The sequence below is a fragment of the Barbatula barbatula genome, assembly GCF_947034865.1.
Source record: "Barbatula barbatula genome assembly, chromosome: 16".
Classification (NCBI taxonomy): Eukaryota; Metazoa; Chordata; class Actinopteri; order Cypriniformes; family Nemacheilidae; genus Barbatula; species Barbatula barbatula.
In genome coordinates, this window is record NC_136779.1 from 8,452,935 (window position 1) to 8,471,400 (window position 18,466).

At 38.3% G+C, this 18,466-nt stretch overlaps 1 protein-coding gene across 1 annotated transcript in view; it reads left to right on the forward strand.

The window, feature by feature from the left end:
* zeb1b (zinc finger E-box binding homeobox 1b) overlaps nucleotides 1-18,466 on the forward strand; it is a 50,011-nt gene that overhangs the window by 23,342 nt on the left and 8,203 nt on the right. The window contains exons 2-4 of the mRNA XM_079476885.1: nucleotides 11,107-11,274; nucleotides 16,953-17,108; nucleotides 18,089-18,291. Of these exons, the coding sequence (XP_079333011.1) occupies nucleotides 11,107-11,274; nucleotides 16,953-17,108; nucleotides 18,089-18,291 (527 nt within the window). The remainder of the gene's footprint in view (nucleotides 1-11,106; nucleotides 11,275-16,952; nucleotides 17,109-18,088; nucleotides 18,292-18,466) is intronic.

Genomic DNA, 18,466 nt, shown 5'->3' on the forward strand with positions numbered 1-18,466 from the left:
TAATTTGTCAATGTACATTATTCCTAAAATGTTTGTGCGTGAAACAACACTTCTGGGTGGATAAAATCGAGCCCCGCCCTACAGGGGTATATTTTCCTCATTAAATATTCAGTTTTAATACAAAACATTATTGAAAGGTAGACAAGTAACTAGTGCTAAATACACATTTGTGTGTTTGTCGGAACAACATTAAATCTAGTGATCAGTGATCAAAACAAAAGCAGGCCAACTGATGCTTGTCAATTCTTGTAATTAGTGACTACACCGACATTCAATCACTTTATTCTCTCCATCTCCCTGTGACTCTCAACACACACACACACACTCTCTCATGGCTGGTTAGGTTAGATATATCTCGCCTGCTTGTGATTGTGTAAGTGATTGCTGTCTTGTCCATTTAGAAGTGTGTAATGGAGCAGCACTAGATGGATCGGTGAGCTCCAGGAGACTTGGGGGCTCAAGCCCTCCTCGCTGCCCTGGAGCAAGACACACCCTGCTGGCACTCAGTCGACCATCTCAGAGCTCAAATAATCTTTGAGATTACGTTTGTCAAAATCTTTGAAATTATGAGAATTACAAAGTAATTTAAATACTACATGGGACTGTACATTCTACTTGTATACTTTCCATACTAGATAGCTAGTACAATATATGAGATTTGCATTGATCCTAAATCATACTCAATGTCAAAAATGATCATGTCACAGATGGTGGACTATTTAAAATGTTTTTTGTAGATGTGCATCTGTTTTGCAGCAACGTGGCTACTATTGCCCACAACCCTGTGCCCAACACAACAGAAGTTGTGACATTTGTTTTCCGACATTCTTAGTGGTCTAATCGTGGCAGGAAATATGAGGTTGAAGTTAACTCGAAAGCCGTTTTTATTTAAATGTTATTTAGTTATGTGCTTGCAAATGCAACAGGGGGTCTGTACGGTCAATGTTGTTATGCTGTTGTTTACAGAGGCCGATATATATTCGCCATGTTCAATTTTTTTCGATATTTTAAGGGTGTCACTTTCAAACTCTACCAGCAGCTTTGGCAATGACTACTAAACGATGTCTTATAAATTCTTGTGAGGTTTGAGGAAATATTGTGCATGTCTTTAATAGATAATATATAAGAAATCAACCACCCTGTTCTCTATATCAGTATTAGTCATTGAAAACCCCTTTTTGAGTGTTGATCTTGAAAAAAAATATGTGTTAACTTTGTAGTCACCATAGAGCAAGTCACACGGACCCGTGAAACAAACAGAGAGTAAAATATGCAGATCTCTGCTATTTCAGAGCGTGACGTGGGAGGGTTTCTAAGGTCGTTTTTTTTGTTGACTCATCTCTCTAGTAGGAGTTTGTGAATGTGTGTGTATGCCTGGGGCATCTCTTCACCTCTGTAAGTGTCAGGCTGTCTGAATGATCAGCTTTATGAGACCTGACCTTTAAATACAAGAATCTGAGCAGCCTCTCTCTCAGTCTTCCTGTGACCGTGTGTGACAGGATCTGCCTCCACCAAGCTCTCTGTCCAGATGAATATGGACTTTGACAGCGCTGCTTTGTCTTTTCAAGCCATTAAGAGTTTTTTCAGCGCTGTAACCACAGCCTGATCTCACATAGATCAAACACCGTTGAATGTTGTTATTTGGACTATTTTAGGTTGGAAAGGGAGGGACAGCTTGACTGTTTTCCCATCCCCCAAGAATAGACATCCTTTGCTGCACACTTCACCTGTTCCCACAACCCAACAGCTGAGACTGCGAGTGGGCCTCCTTTTGGTGTGAACCACTGACCGGTTAAATCCGGTTTAAGGTGTTCTCAGTTTAGGCGTCACAGGGTGAGATGTATCCATTTAAAAACTGAAGGCGTGTCTTAAATGTGACAGACTTTTGCAGAACTGTTTCTACAACCTGATTCAGCATGTGTCTTGATGACATGAGATGCAATGCTGTTTACGAAAGAGATTAATTTACATTTTTATGAAATGAAAACAACTAAAATCTTCCCTATTTTTTCCTCTGTGCAACTCGGTGACTAACCATTATTACATGTATGTGTCTTAAAGCTGAACCCATAGTTTTTGTAATCTCGAAATGTTTAATTTAGATGTATATAAGTAGACAAAGTTTTGTTTTGATATGAGAAGCACAAGGTACTTAAGTGCCTTATTTCTTCTATAAACGATTGCTATATACAGTAATACAAATAATATGGACACAAGTTGTCAGTAATGTTTTATTCTGTTAAGAAAATTAATTAATTACGCACACACACAAATGCACAAAATGCACTCGGATGCTCTTAAATTGACTAATCAAGTCTGGATTGTACTGGATTGTACGCTGTTCATGTCGATTTAATTGTGTGTGTGTATAGCCTATAAATAAATGTGTATTTGTTTTGAGTGTGTGGTTTGGGTGAGCTGGTCAGTCGGACAGACTGTTCAATGTTTTGTCTAGACTTCACTGGCTCATTCACTCCTTCTTTTATTGATCATTTCATAGATGAAACTTTTGGACAGGATTTATGTGTGTGAGAAAGAAAGCAGCAAATATTACATGTCTGGAAAAACCACATAAGAGGAAAGCCGTACCAAGAGGAAAATAATCATCACTTGGATGTTGTTCTTTCATGGAGTCCATAGCTGTGTCATTGAACTATGTATGGCCCGGTGTTGGGTGGTTTTTGTAAGATCCGAGACAACTGACAATTAGCATGTAGTCATTAAAGAACATAATCTGAGTTTATATTGAAATTTTTCAGAGTTTGATTGTAATCTGATTGATCGGAGCACATTTGGTATATTAGGGATAGTTCTCCCAAAAATGAGAATTCTATCATTTATCATTCTTTCTTCTGTAGAACACAATGTATTTTAGACATGGAAATTTCATATCAGCATTATAGTGTACAAAATCATCAGGGTTATCAGTTTTTTAACAATGTGCTTTGGAAATGTCCAAAAAGTACAGATACCAAGTTTTATACTGATGTGACTTGTTAAAAGCACATTTTGTTGTCATAAACATCAAATAAATAACATTAATATTAATACTGACACCATGGAGTCATTAGGTTGTTCAGATATCTTGTTCAGATACCTTCAGTAAATCAGACATTAATTTAAACGCAACATAAATGCAAGTGCCGTGTGTAACCGGGTGTTCTTTAGGACCCAGGAGACACCTGCAGTCATACGAGCTATGAATTAAACCTATTTCAGTATATATTTCCCCCTGTAATCGCAAATAAATGGGAGCAGACTAGGCTGAATTGTCTCATGTCAATAACATATTTTTTCGCTTGTTTATTTTACACTCCTTAAACGAACAAAACGCACGTTTCACAATGCACCTCTGTTATACTGTTGCTAGCTTTGGCTGACGCTGGGCAGCTTTTACCGTTAGTAACAATAAGTTACGCTTTAATGATATCTAAAATATGACATGATATTATTAACCGTTTGACGTTTTTATCGTGGTTTATCATTAATCCCTAGATATTTCTACCTTTCCATTAAATCTCATTGCAATCTGACTTGGTTTAAGTGCCACAATACTAAATACAGAGCTAAATGCAGGTTTAAACAAGTTCCAAACATTTTGTGTTTGGATCGCTTGAAACACATCTGAGGTGACCACATCATATTTATAGTGTAAGCGTTAATCCGTCCTTTATCTTGAAAGTCTACATACCTGTTTGTTAACCATGCTTTAAAGGATTTAAACATCACAATGCCTTAAAAAAGGAAATTGGGTGAGGAATGGATAGTTCAACGCATCAGTTGAGGAAACAAATATATATTATTAAAATATTATGTTTAATCTGTTACACGTATGCATACAAATTTAAATAAATCCCAATTTCCTGTTGACACAGGTGTGCGGTCACATCTGTATATTCTCAAACAACATTTTGATGCTTTGTGTTAATTTTGTTAGTGTTACCATGACGACGGGACTTTCCCATCATAAACAAAGTGTGTTACGTTAGAGCCTAAATTCAGTGTGCGGACACTGAGTCTACATTGAGGTCACTTCTTTATCAGCTTATGAAGACAAGTGTGGTGCAGACTTATAGATAGAAGGTGACAGTTCAGATGGAGGGGAAGAGTGGGACGTGAGAGAGAGAGAAAAGAGTGAGAAAGAAAGAATGAGAGAGAAAGGTAGTGAAACTGTACAAGGGAAGGTGCAGGTTAGTGAGCTATATCCAGGTACAGGACTGACTACCCAGCAGTCCCAACACAACAGATGTTTCCTCCATAACACACATGCAGTCACAAAGTCTAGGACTGCGCAGACAGAAAACAGGCGCTGATAATGCACGAGTGTTGCAACATTCCGCTGTACTTTCACTGACAGGTAGTGCACTGCCGTAACATTAAAACTGCACAGGTTCTTAATTTTTTAAGGACTGGGTTTAACCACAAACTTTAAATTCATACACATCCTGTGTGCGTCCCGGAGAGTGTTACATGCCCGTGAATGGGGATAGTCTCACCTCAAACGTAAACAGACTAAAGTAAGCGCTGACGCCTTGGCAGCACAGATGAGGCCGCATGCTTTGCTATCGTGGTGCAGGTATGATCGCGCTCTCTGACCTTATTTAGAAGAACCCAGCTGAGCCGAGCAAGATTATCTCAAAATACTCGCACACACGTGCAGACACACACACTTATTTGAAGGCCAGGCACGCATCATGGATGGTCAGATGTGAGCTCTCAATGTCAGCCTTGCTCATTACACGTATGCATCATACGTTCTTGCACAAATGGATGTAATGCAAACTATACATTTGTACCGTATAATAATATTAGCATAAGCGAAGTGTGTGAATCAAAGAAGACAACCTGCTGCGACTAATTAAAATCTTAGCATTGGCCGGATAATGATGCACTTGTAAAGTTAGACATGGACAAGTGCCACCGTTGCCATCTATAACACAAGCTTGTGTGCTGATTCTCAAAGGACAGGAAGTGGAGGGAAGGAGAAAGGGAACGAGACCAGATTGAGAAGAATATGCAGTTTCTTTTAAAGTTGTGAGTTCTGCTGTCCTTCTGAAATCTTGTATCTCCATATTTCGTGATTTTAATGTCTGTTTTTTTGCATAAATCATTAGTAATAGTCACCATTTATGTTTGTCACTGGCAAATACATAATCAATAAAAACTATTAAAAAGTGCTTGCGTTTAATCAATTTATAAGCACAGTGTTTTTTCTCTTTCCTGAAAAACATTGAATTTGCACAGCCGAGGTTTCGGAAAGACAGCAATGATATTAATCTGTATATTCCACAACTTCAACTACTCATCCCTCATTCTATCTAACATAAGATAGAATAGACGCTTGCATCACATGAATGTTAAATGGTCGGCAAACTGGGGCATACTGTTTTCCATCTGCCTCTGTTGCCTCGGAAACGTCTCCTTGGGAACAGGTTGCCCCCTACAGCTCAGAGCAGACCGTGCAGCACTGAACTCAGAAACAAGGGAAATATGTCAAATCTGAGTTTGCAAACTCTTTAGATGCGCAGATGTGTCAGATGACAAGCTTTTGTTTGATGTAATGATTCTGTCTTGTTGTGGTTAGTGTGTCTGCACTAGAGAAAAGAATGCTGGGTGGGGATGTGGTTTGAAGCTTGTGACTGTGTGTGCGCGAGTTTGCCAGAGGAAAAGAGTTTGTACGTCATAAAGGATAACAGCATATACACTATGATTCAGAAGAGTTGTACATTATTATTTTTCAGATTTTGCACATATCTAGTTTGAGATAAAAGCAGAAGTGTGTGTTTAATGTGTGTATCAAAGCTTTGGTTTATATATAGCTCACTTCTAGCGCAGGGTGTGTCTTCATTCCTTCAGAGCTGTTTCTGTGAGCGGTGCTGTTATCATACATGCTCACAACTATAACAAATACAGCAAAGCATTGCAGAGTTATACAATTTTTGAAAGATCCAGATGGATGAATTCACCTGTGTTGGTGCTTGAAGGGATAGTTCACCCAAAAATGTAAATTCTTTCATCGTTTTATTTGTGACATTTATCATCTTTTGAGTCATATACTGGTTTTAAACCATATGTCAAGGGTTTTATTTTTAGGTGTCCTGTCCCTTTAAATCTTCAAAAAAATATTTTAAATCCATTACATCATTTTGACATTTTCTGAAAAAAGGGAAGAGATGATGTGCTACCATAATGATTGTTAAGAATTGCTTGACATAAAACGTTTTTGGTACATGCTATGCAGTTCTAGGTGGTTGCTAGGGTGTTGCTATGTGTTGGTTAGACCTCGCATCCAAGTCTGTTTTGGTACCTACCAGTCATGATTTGGTTATTTTTGGAACATTTAAAACTGTTTTATTATAATCTGTCTGAAACACTTAGTTCTAATTGTTTGTAAAAGTAATATCACACGTGATTTGTGTCTGTAGCGTTAATAGTGCAGGAAGAGTTACACCCTGAAATTTTGTTGAAATCCCTAACCCTAGTATTATCAATAGTGATGCTTGACTTAGCACCATTAATTACTCTTTGCTGCAGAAACTCAACAGTGCAGTTTACGGCTGTCGAAGGTAATGAAGGTAAGAAAGGCTGACACAGAGATCTGTGGTTATGGCGAGCCACTCAGGGAGAGTGTTATGATTGGACATTCCAGGCATAGCTTCTCTCACCAGGCCTGGAGGAGCGATATAAAAGCTCGGATGAACAAACGTACGAAAAAACCTGACCATCTATTCCTACTGTAGCAGACTTCTTAAACAAACATCCATTCTCTATCTTTAAAGACAGCTTTGGAAGAAAACATGTTCTTAAGCCTAAAAGACAACTGTGCTTGCTATTGAAACCCAATTACAAGCTATTAAGTTTTTCTGGGGTGGAGAACACCCACTTTGTGTTTTCATAAGTTGGTGTATGAAGAACTGCAGGTATAGAATGAGTTCCTTTCCATAGGAAAGTGAAACACAGACCAGTGGGGTTCAGCTCACGACTCTGGGAGGTAAATGTAGCTGTCAATGTGAAGGGAAAAGAGCACCGTAATTTACAGCTCATGTGCCCCTTTCACGATCCCTTCATTGGTGATAAATCCCATGAACAGAATCCAGAGTGAGGCATGGGTATGCCTTAGATTATTTTGTTAAATCACAGTTGTTAATGATTAATATATACTGCTGAAAGATTATACTGTTTTAGCAAAGATGCCTTTCTGAAAGATTTGTTGTAAAATGTTTTTTCACTACATGTTAATATATTAACATCCCTACTGACTGATTCTGAGTAGCTTTTCACATTAGAAAAAAACGATTTAAATAATTCAAAACAATGTTTAGATTTGAGAAAAAAGATTAGTGGGAATAGTGACAGGTCTTCTTTTACCATGCTGTACCATTAAAAGATGTAAGGCAAAGTTCACCCAAAAATATCATCGTTATCGTTTATTCATCCGTCATGTGTTCATTCATCCGTCATGTGTTCAAACACTTTATGACTTTCATTCTTAGAAATATATTCAGAGAAATATTGTATTGAACAATGTTACATGGTTACCAAAGTTCTTCAAAAATCTTACGTCATTGAGGTTTGGAATGACATGAGGGTGATTTTTTTCATTTTTGGGTAAACTTCCCCCCGGATTGAGAATACAATTAGCAGATGCGAATGTTCTCGGTGGCAAAGGCTCATGGGAAACCAGCCGCTCACCTTCCTAAATGACAAATCAATACCTCTTGTCTGCCTCCGAGTCTCATGTGTCTTTTATCTCAGCTGCAGTCTAGATGGAAGAAAGTTCAATCCATTATTTAAAGACTCCTATTTGATGTACTGCTAACAAGCAGTTGAGCTTTGTGCAGGTGAGTTGAGATCTATATTGGAGGGATTGCTTTCAGACACATTTATCAGTAAACCTTCAGATATTAGGGGGCACCTCAAATGATACTTTATAACTTTATATATTGAAGCCTAGTGACAAGGAAGTGTAAGTGCAACTACAACAATGAAATCCAAAATGGCCACCAGAAAGCCAAACATGGTGAACACCTTAGCATTAGCTGTCCATTAAAAAAAAGACTCCAACAGGTAAACATAACATTAAACAGATTATTTTAGGTAATTACGATAAACCATGTGCCTGTTAAATACTTCATTGGTTCTGAGAACGAATCCTATTACACTTCATTAAACTTTACACTTTATATTCATGAATATAATTATTATATATGTACATTTATTACATTCAAGGTTAGTATCTTATCTTGTTTTAATGTTGAAGAGCATACAGACAGAACATTACAGGTCATTGGAGGAGATTATATCAGATTTTATTCAGTAACTACAAAAATAGATTTCTGAGAACACAGGCTTTATCACACAGGTATGTAGCGACAGATTGGAAACTCAGTCAGCATATTACCTCGCTATGGGTTGATTGTAAAATCCATAAAGAAGGAAAATCTGGAAAAGTGATTGACCAATAGGAATGTAGACTCATTAGGCTAATGGTTTCAGATGCTGACTTGAGATATTCATGGTGATATGCGTGGCCTGCATTTTTGAGCAAAACAATCACGTTGTGATTATTTTTCAGATGAGATTGGAAACGTAAATAAAAACGTAAAATGTACTTGTCATTATATTCTTTTTAGATTTCTTTCTGCAGGGATAGTAAATAATTTGTCCTAATCTTTGTTTTTGAACCCTATCCCCATGTTTTATGTAGCGTGTGTTTTGTATAGTTTGTTCTACCCGTGCCTTCGCACAGTTTTAGATTACAGCACTAGCATAATGCGAGCAATACTTTTCTCTGTGAGGCGTTTGTTTAGTCACTTTTCCTGTGTGTACCTCCTGAAGGCTGTAATGAAATCTCCCGTGCGGAACACCGGAACACGGCCCGTGGCTGTTTGTTATGGATCACTCACTCTGAGCTCACAAACTCTCCGCTGTCCCTTTACTTCTGTCTTCTGCTGACTAGCCTCACCGTTTGCTTCCCTTGGCTGAACAGCCTGATGGGATTGATGCCGTAGCGTCGCCTTCACAGGACACCGAATTGACTCTCACGGTGATCTGTACATCACTCGGATGCCTTTGACAGAACTCGTGGCTAGTGAGCGATGAGTCTATCTTTATGATTTTTCATTTTGGCACAGACAGCATTTTTTTCATGCTGGCTGCATGTGGAGACTATTGTGTGTATAGAAATACTGCAGCCATCCATGATCTGAAAACCAAAGATTGAGGGATGGAGAGAAAGAAAAGGTTTATGTATGTACATGCTCCCAACAGGTGTAGAATAAAAGCACAGGCCAGAGAAATAGAAGAAGATTGAGAGAGAGTGTTGGTTAAAGAGTGCTACAAAAAGCACAAAATCAGCTGAATGTAAATGTGCCAGATAAGGCCAGCACAAGAGATATGGAGTGTGTGTGTGTGTGTCTGTACGGCCAACCCCTCTGCTGACTTTGCTCCTCTCAGAGGAAAATTGATTTGGCCGGAGAGAGGTACTTAGATGAGTGGAAAAGAAGAATGACGGAGAGCGAGCGCACACGAGAGAAATGGAGAGAGAGAGAGAAAGAGTGGAGGGCTCTTGGCACACCTTTCATTCCCCTCCCTGCAAAAAAACTCATACACCTGCTTTACAAACATCACGATTGCCATCTATTACAAAGACGCAGACTGACACTTTCTTGCATAATGTACATTTTAATAAAGTATTCCGCTGACAAGCATCACAGCTCATTGTGTCCCTCGCAGCAGCATATACGAAAAATCAAACTAGTTTCTTGTGGCACAGAACTGACAAGACCCTTCATTCCTCATTTTTGTTTTAACAGCCTAAGCAATAAAATTCACAAAAACTATTTCTGATGGTACAGTATTTGTAGTTATTCTTTAGCAGATGGTAGTTACTGTAGTTAATTTTATTTACAACAAGAAATATGCTGGCGGTCCTAACAGCGACAACCATCTCAAGCAACACCGTTTTATTTACTTTCAATGACAAGGTATTTATAATTTAGCAAGTTGTTCACAAGACATTGTTCCCTGTGGCTGGTCTCAGTTATGTCTTTTAGTTGAATTTATAAATCTGAGCATTCAACCTCATCTTGATTTATACACGCTCCATTAGAGGGCTTGTTCTGCCAGCACTTACCCCTAACAAATGAGAACTTGTTAGGTGAGCTTACCCCTCTGTCATCCCCTGTTTTAATAGAATGTCAAATCACACTTAGTCTCGCATGCAAACACGCGTGTACACACACGCACTCACACACACCTCCCCTATCTCTCTCTCTCTCTCTCTCTCTCTCTCTCTCTCTCTCTCTCTCACTCACACACACACACACACATTACTAATTAAGGCCGTCTGGCCAGTTACAGAAAATCAATGATGTTTTAGCTTTATCTCTCTCTATACTGCAGACAAGGAGGTCACCCAGTCACTCCTCTTTTTCAAAAAACGAAATAGTTGTTGAAGTCATTTTTTTATTTGTTCGATACACAGTGTGTGTGTTTAGATACATGAGTGTCCTTAATATCCTGATGCATCGACTGAGCATTTTTGACCTGTGGCAGACGGGTGTTCATGAAATCTCTTTCAACACAATCATTATTTTTGGAATTGATGTTAAATGACCTCTCAGTTTTAAAAATGGGACTGAATAGAAGTACAATATATCCGTTACTGTACTGTACTGTAAATGACCTCACTGTTACAGTACTTTGATTGTTAATTCACAACTGCACTTAGTCTCACTCTGTCCATGCTGGACCATTTGGCCATGAATGGTTTTGTTGTGATTTATTGATTTATTCCTCAGTGATTCTTTGTCTTGTTTCATTTGCTCGCTTAAAGGACACAGGAACGGCTCCTGTGTTATTTTGGAATTAATTGAATTGTTCCCTGACGTACTCTTCATTTCTCTATCTCTCTTCAGTCATTTCTCACACATCAACTGTCAGTTTCAGTTTTGATCTGAGCATATCACAAGTGGCTTTTTTGCGCTAATCTTTTACTGCTGTGTATACCAATACATTTTCACAAATCCGGCTTCTACCACTCCTCTAGCTAGACTGCGTATCTTAGCATTCTCTCTAAATCTTGTTGTTTGTGTCTGTATGCAGTGAGTAACTACAGTCATGTGCTGGAGGGCCAGTCGGACTCGGAAGATGAGGACAAGCTTCACATTGTGGAGGAGGAAGGCAGTCTATTGGACGGGGCTGACTGTGACAGTGTGGCCCCAGACGACGACCATAATGGGGCGGCCGACCAGGACGGCACATGGGATGATGGTAAGTCCCGCCCTATTGTGATGTCATTGAGTTGTAACATTGAAATGTTGAGAATACGAATATGATATTGCAATGCAAACATAACCCAAACTCGCACAATATTGCTTTGGGTTTATCATACGATCTGTAATTGTCTTCTATTTAGATGGGATAGAAGAAAGTTTTTTAACACAGCAAATCTCACACACTTCACCTTTGATTGATCTTTTGGATGTGTTCGGCATGCCAATTGCCTGTGATTATGTATAATTGTAGTGTCTGATTTGCATACTGAATTGGTCTTTATCACATTTCCAGGGTTCATGGTTTATTAATGGTAAATGTCTCTTTGTAAGATTGATTGAGACATTAAAATTGAAATCATCATTAAAAAAAAGTCTTAAAAAATTTACCGGTATTTGTTAGGTTGAACACAAAAGAAGATCATTTAAAGAATGTAGGAAAGCAAACAGTTCTGGGGCCCTTTTGACTGCATGGCATTGTAATTTGTCTTACTATGGTAGTCAATGGTGGCCAAGAACATTCTTCCAAATATATGTATATACAGATTTGGAACAACTCGAGGTTTTTGGGTGAACTGTTCCTTTAAGGAAAAGCAAAGCTGATTTTAAGGGTGATTCCAAATTATTGTATCTATCTGTGATATAAATGCTTTGATAGAGAGTGACAAGGATACAACAGAGGTCTTTTGTTTGCAATGATAGCATTTCTGCTGTGTTCCTAGCTAATATGTATTGCCCGCAGTATGGGGCTTGTTTATGGAGGAATAGGCGATCGCAGCGTCTGTTGTGTGTTAGCTGCCAAAACGCTATTGTGCATTAAAGTTAGTGTTATGGGACGCAGACATCATGGCAGGTAAAATAGCAACGCTATAACCACGCCAACTGCTTGCACAGCAGCCCCAGTTTTTTGTTTAGACGATTTTCTTTGCTGTATTTCCAAGTTCGCTACTGAAATTCTTAGACCTCTTTCATTTTAATTTCTGCCAGCGTTCATACAGGCCTCTCACACCGATGCTCTGTCAGTTCTTTGCAGAATTAAAGTTCAGAAGAAAGTCATTGTTTTTGGCAGACATCTCCAAACATTAAACACTTCACAGCAACCTGAGTTAAGAGACAGAGGGACAAACACTCTCTCCCCCTCTCTGAAGTGCTCTTCTTTCGTTCTCCTATACCACCTTCATGTCATTCTGATCTTTATATTTCTGCCTGTTGTTTCTTCATGGTAAAGGCTTGAAGGAATTATTGTTTATAATTATAAGTATCTGATGTTTTTCCAGAATCCTTTTTGTCGTCTCTCTTGCAGCAACATACGATCCAAGCACCTGTTGCACCTTGTTTCTAAAGATTTTCTCTCTCTCCTTCCAGTGATCTTCTTTCTCTTAGTTGCTTTCTTGGTGTCCATTGCCAAAGGCTCAGGTCTTACACAGAACCAGATATATGAGCCATTAGGAGGCGTGTCACATAGAGAAATTGGTCTGTCGAGATGTAATGCACATTGTTCTCCATTCTCCAATGTCACGTTTGAGTTATATACACTTCTGAGCCAAAGCAACCCATCATTTGTTTTCGCTCAGAGTTGTAAAGCAGTCACTAGATGCAGCAGTTCAGCACGATCAGTTAAGCCTCACACCTTTCATAATATTCTCTTTTACTTTTTTCTCTTTTTATCTTGGCAGGCATCTCTGTTTTGGAGTACCTGACACTTTGCGGCTGACTTTCTGTGGTCTCGCTTTCTATATTTCTTGTACCTTAACCTCCGCTTTTACTTTCCATCCTGCTCTCTCGCTCGCATGCTATTTTTCTGCATTTCATTCCTCGTGATTGACTGCCTTCGCACACACTGTCAGTTCTCATATTCTCTAAGAAGTTCTATTTCAGTCTCTAAAATAGGGTAAAAACCATAAACTAATCCATGCTTACAGAGGCAAGGACAGCGATGTCGTGTATCCAATTCAATACGCCGTACTACTCCCCTGTAATTTAACCAAACGTTTCTTGAACAGGCATTAGAGGCAGCTATTTACGTAATGCGGCGAACATAGGCACCTAGCATAATGGAACAAGGAACATGGTGGAAGGCTTACCTCATTTTTACTGTTTTACCTCATTTGAATCTTAGGTTTTAAAGTGCATGAGCATATGGTGATGAAGTAATTGGTCGAGGGGGAACGTGGTGTAAGTGCCTGACTCATAATGGAAATCCCACCAGAACTTTAATCAGGAAAAGTGAAGCTGTTGAATTCTGGGAAATGTGGTGCAGGTTGGTGAGCTAATGTGAAATTTACGAAGTATGAGTCAGGAGCCAAAAATGAGGATACAGTGGTTATGTGTCTATAAATTAAAATGTGTATTTTATATAATAAAAACAATATGCTGTTTTTGACTCAATTTCATAGAATTCCATATATTTTTCATAATTATGTAATGTGCAGATGAATCTCAAATGAGCATCAGATTTGTTACCTATATGTATTTAATGCCTTAATGGTTTGTTTAAGGGCATGTTTGATGTGATTTGAGCCACATTTGAAAGATTGTGTAAACAAGTCTCATTTGAGCAGAAAATCACATTTGGGGCACTTTAAGCTGCAGGGAGAACATACTGTACTGTAGTCGTAGTTAGCCAGACCCTTTTCTCTTTGTGTGGAGTATTTTGTATGTTGGTGTGTTTGAATCGATGTGTGTGTCTGTCTTCTGTGTTTTCACCATTTTTGTTTTTACTTGTATATGTTTTGCTTATAGTCAAAATGTTTTATGTACAGCTGCTTTGTAACAATGACAATTGTAAAAAGGGCTGATATTGTAATAAAGCTTATATAAAGCTTACTTGAGTTGACTTGACTTTAAAGGAACAGTTCACCCAAAATGAAAAATGTTATCGTTATTTACTCACCTTTCAATTTGTTCCAAATTTATATAAATCGCTTAGTTCTGGTGAACACAGAGAAAGATATTTGAAAGAATGCTTGTATCCAAACAATTCATTGCCACCATTGACTACCATAATAGGACAAATAACAATTCTAGTCAAAAGTGCCTCGGAACTGTTTGATTTCCTACATTCTTCAAAGTGTCTTCTTTTGTTTTCAGCAGAACAAAGACATTTATACATATTTGGAACAAATTTAGGGTGAGTAAATGGAGACAGATTTTTCATTTTTGTGTGAACTGTTCCTTTTAGTCAATGTTGACTGATTTTTTGCATCTACATTTTGAGCATATAGAGTAACTGCAGTCATCTCCAACCAAACTAAGCCATCGCATTACACTTGCACACTTAATCTGCCCTTTTCTGAAAATCTGTGTCAAGGGAAGGTCGAGAGTTCATATAAAATCTGTCATATGTGCATGTATACATGATGTGCTGAATCAAGCTTTGTATACTAACCACTCCTATCTAATTCCTTTCTCTTCAAAGAAGCTTTTAGCGTGTTGTACAATCACAAGATAATCAGTGTCTGTCTCTATCAACAGTTTATTGTAAGACCTGAGGGGATATTATCAATCAAAACAACATGTCACAGGACTTTAATAATGTGGTGCAATAAAGCGTTGAGTCTAGATTGCAAGAATGTCTTGGAAGTAGAGCTGAGGAGGGCATAGTGTGAAAGATCCGTGCATTGAGACAGTGTATTGTTCCTCAATCGACCTGCCCTGTTCACGTCTCTGGCCCACTTGGAAAGCAAGATTGTCACGGTTGAAGTTGTGATGTCATGACAACAAGTGTTGTGTATAGTGGCTGGATTGTACAGGTCAAAGCATGGAGCTCTGGTAATCTAGCGGGACATTTTACACCCTGATTTCAGCACAATTTGAACCTTTAGAGCAGTTTTGTGAGGGATTTATTGAAAACTTTCCCATTGTTTTTATCAGACTGGGTTTGAGATATGAAACGATGAACCGGTGCCTATGTTAGGGAATTGGACAGAACTGTCACTCGCACCTTGTACATTCATATACACTACAGGTCAAAAGATTCACATTTTTTATATATTTGCTGAATTATATTACTTTGTCAGCGAAACACACTTTTAGACAAAACCTTTTTAAAACAATGAGAAACATTTGTGTTCACAAGTGTCCTAAAACGTTTGACTGCAGTGGACATGTTTTTTCTAACCTTGAAAGCCTTTTGCATTTGTACTTTGATGTTGTATGTAAATATGTCAGCAATGTAAAGTCACTTAATTTTGGTTTAGAAATAAAAACATCCTTAAAATTGAACTCTGAAAAAGATGCACTATATTTCAGTGGCACATATCAGTTTCACCATTTTCCTGGTATAATTTCGGAAAGTGCTGGGAATGTTGTTAAAATGATTATGCAAATGTTCCTATACAATTAGCATAATCCTCTATTACTCTTCTATTCTAGTGTCTTCTTAAATGATGAGATATCTAAGCTGCTCTGTATAGAACTAAAGGCTCTATACTGCCGTGAGGGAAATCCTACTTGTCACCCAAATAAACAGTGTCACTCCGTATCAGTGTCCCTTACGGAGACACCCCGGCTGACAGAGGCGGACAGGACTACAGCGAAAAAACAACAAGCGAAAGACTCCTAACATAAACAAAACTGTCTTCATTTTGTTTTTCTCCCTCACATATTGCAGCATCTTTTAAAACGTTCCGACACACAAATGCGCAAATGTCCTCAGGTGTTTCCGAACGTTGTTTTGACAAGCTCACGAATGCCATTAGTTGTAATTGCTGACATTGCGGACTCATTTTCAACATATGCATGAGAGAGCGCGTAGCTAAGGCACAGAACAACGCGCCGCCCGAGGGCTCAGTTTTTCCCGAAGCCTTCGTTCGTTCATTTGCAATCGTTAGTTGAGCCAATCTTTCGTCTGCGAGCGCACAACAATGAGAGTACATTGCTCAAATTAAAGAAGCTCGTTTAATGGGGAGGTTGAGCTCAGATTGTGCATTAAGCTGAAATTGAATTAGCCTCACCAGAGTCGTTTCTTTTTCATTTGCGTTTAATAGGTAAATGCGCTATTGAGGACTAATATGTGTTTTTGTGTGTGTATGAACATAAAGCTGCTGTATCCTGAGCATGCTCGCTCAAACGCCAGTGAGCATTTAGTAAATGTAGGGGAGACGATTTCTTCAATCACGAATAAACCACAGCGATGACACGTACGCTTTTGTATTCTGCACGTGCTCATTGGGGTTTTCTTTTGAGATTTGCTGTTTTAATTCCTTGCATTATTATTTAGCTGTGAATTATTATCAGTATATTTGAATAAAAATGAGTTTCCCACTTAGACGATTGTTTTAAAGAGACATTAATCCTAAAAACTACAATTAAAAATAAATAGGCACCTTGTGTAGGTAAAAACTCCACAGCAATGTAATTTTATGTCATTGAAAAGCGATTGTTACAGCATTAAATTCAATACTATGATCTAGCTTTCAATTAAAAGTGTAATGACGGCACATATAAATGTGTTTTATATAGATGTTTCTGTTGTAGTCTGCGAGTTATGTAAGAAAAATTTTAGTTGCTCGCAGCCTCACCTCCTGTTGAGTAATGAGTCATTATTAAGTGTTTTTTGACTGCTTTCTTAAAATTACTCATCCTTTTTATCTTTTTAGTGCATTATATCGTCGTTTTTTAAAACACCTCTAGCGGTCAACGTTGTAAGTGTGTTGTTATTTGCATGTGTTGCAGTGAAAGAGGATTGCGTGTCAGACGAGGATGACAGGAGCAGAGATGCTTTGGTTGAGGAGATGCTTCAGCAAGGAGACACGGCCGTCATCTTCCCAGAGCCGCCAGACGACGAACCGCGACAGGGAACGCCAGAGACCAGCGGACATGATGAAAATGGTACACACAATTGCGTACCTCACACATTGCAGTACCACTTTTGAATTACGTAGAGAACACATGGATTTACAATGAATTTCTTTTTGTCAACATCGTTTGACAAAGGTGTTTTGAGATTTCTGCATTTTTCTGCAACTGTATTGACATTTCTTCGAAATCTGATATGTGACACTCCGGGCCGACTTTACCTTGACCACTAGTGACTCTGAAACTGCCATTTCTATTACACCTGTAACACCTGAGCAAATGTGCCATACCTGAGCTACTTTCTCACGTCCCTGTTGCGGTCTAATTGAGAGAGAGCGCATTTCACCTGACCGGAGGGAGAAGGTTAATAGATTACCTGTTAACAGGTAATATGTTACCTGCGTGAGAGTTGGATAGGAACACATCCAGGTGTCTTCTGTGTCCCATTTTAATGCAAAACATATCTGAAAGCACATATATGTAGCATCTGTTCTTAAGTCATGATACATATTATGACAATATGTACGATAAGCAGATCGTGCTGTTGTAAGAAATCTATGAAGGTCTTTGAGTTTAATGTAGCAGGGGGCTCTGTATTATTGTGATGGGATGTCGCATCAGCATTAGTGGCTTATTAGTATTCTGATAATATTTACTGTCATATTGTCTCAGGGGTCTAATTCAGCCTTAAACATATTTTTTTTCTTTTATTAGCCCATTCATTGTTCATCCATGTAAATATATTATGATAAATTTTTTTGTAACTGACATTCCCTTTTTCCTCAATGAAACAAATATGTTAGCACACTTATATTTTTCCATATACATAAATAATTAAAAACGTTTTTGAGATGTTCCAGATACAAGGTTTTTTTAAATTCATCATGTTTTGAGGAATAAAGTAAAAAACGTCAGTTATAGAAGATTATATTGTAAATAGATATACGCTCACTCTTCCTTCCTGTGTACATTTATAAGAATCTTTTTCTTATCTGTCACTGTCTCTTTTCAAGGCACGCCAGACTCGTTTTCTCAGCTCCTCACCTGTCCATATTGCTCTCGTGGTTACAAGCGTTACACCTCACTGAAGGAACACATTAAATACAGACACGAGAAGAGTGAGGACAACTTCAGCTGCTCTCTGTGCAGCTACACCTTTGCCTACCGCACACAGCTGGACAGACACATGACCGCACACAAAGCTGGACGAGAACAGGTAAACTAATGTATAAATTGTTTAAATATTTTTTATGATTAAAAGTTTATATGACTTGTAATTGCGTTTTGTATTTACCTAGTTTATCTTTTTTTCTGGAAATTTTGTTTGCTTAAATTTAACTTCTTAATGTCTAAATGCAAATCAGTTTCTCGTCACCAAATGGGAAAAGCTA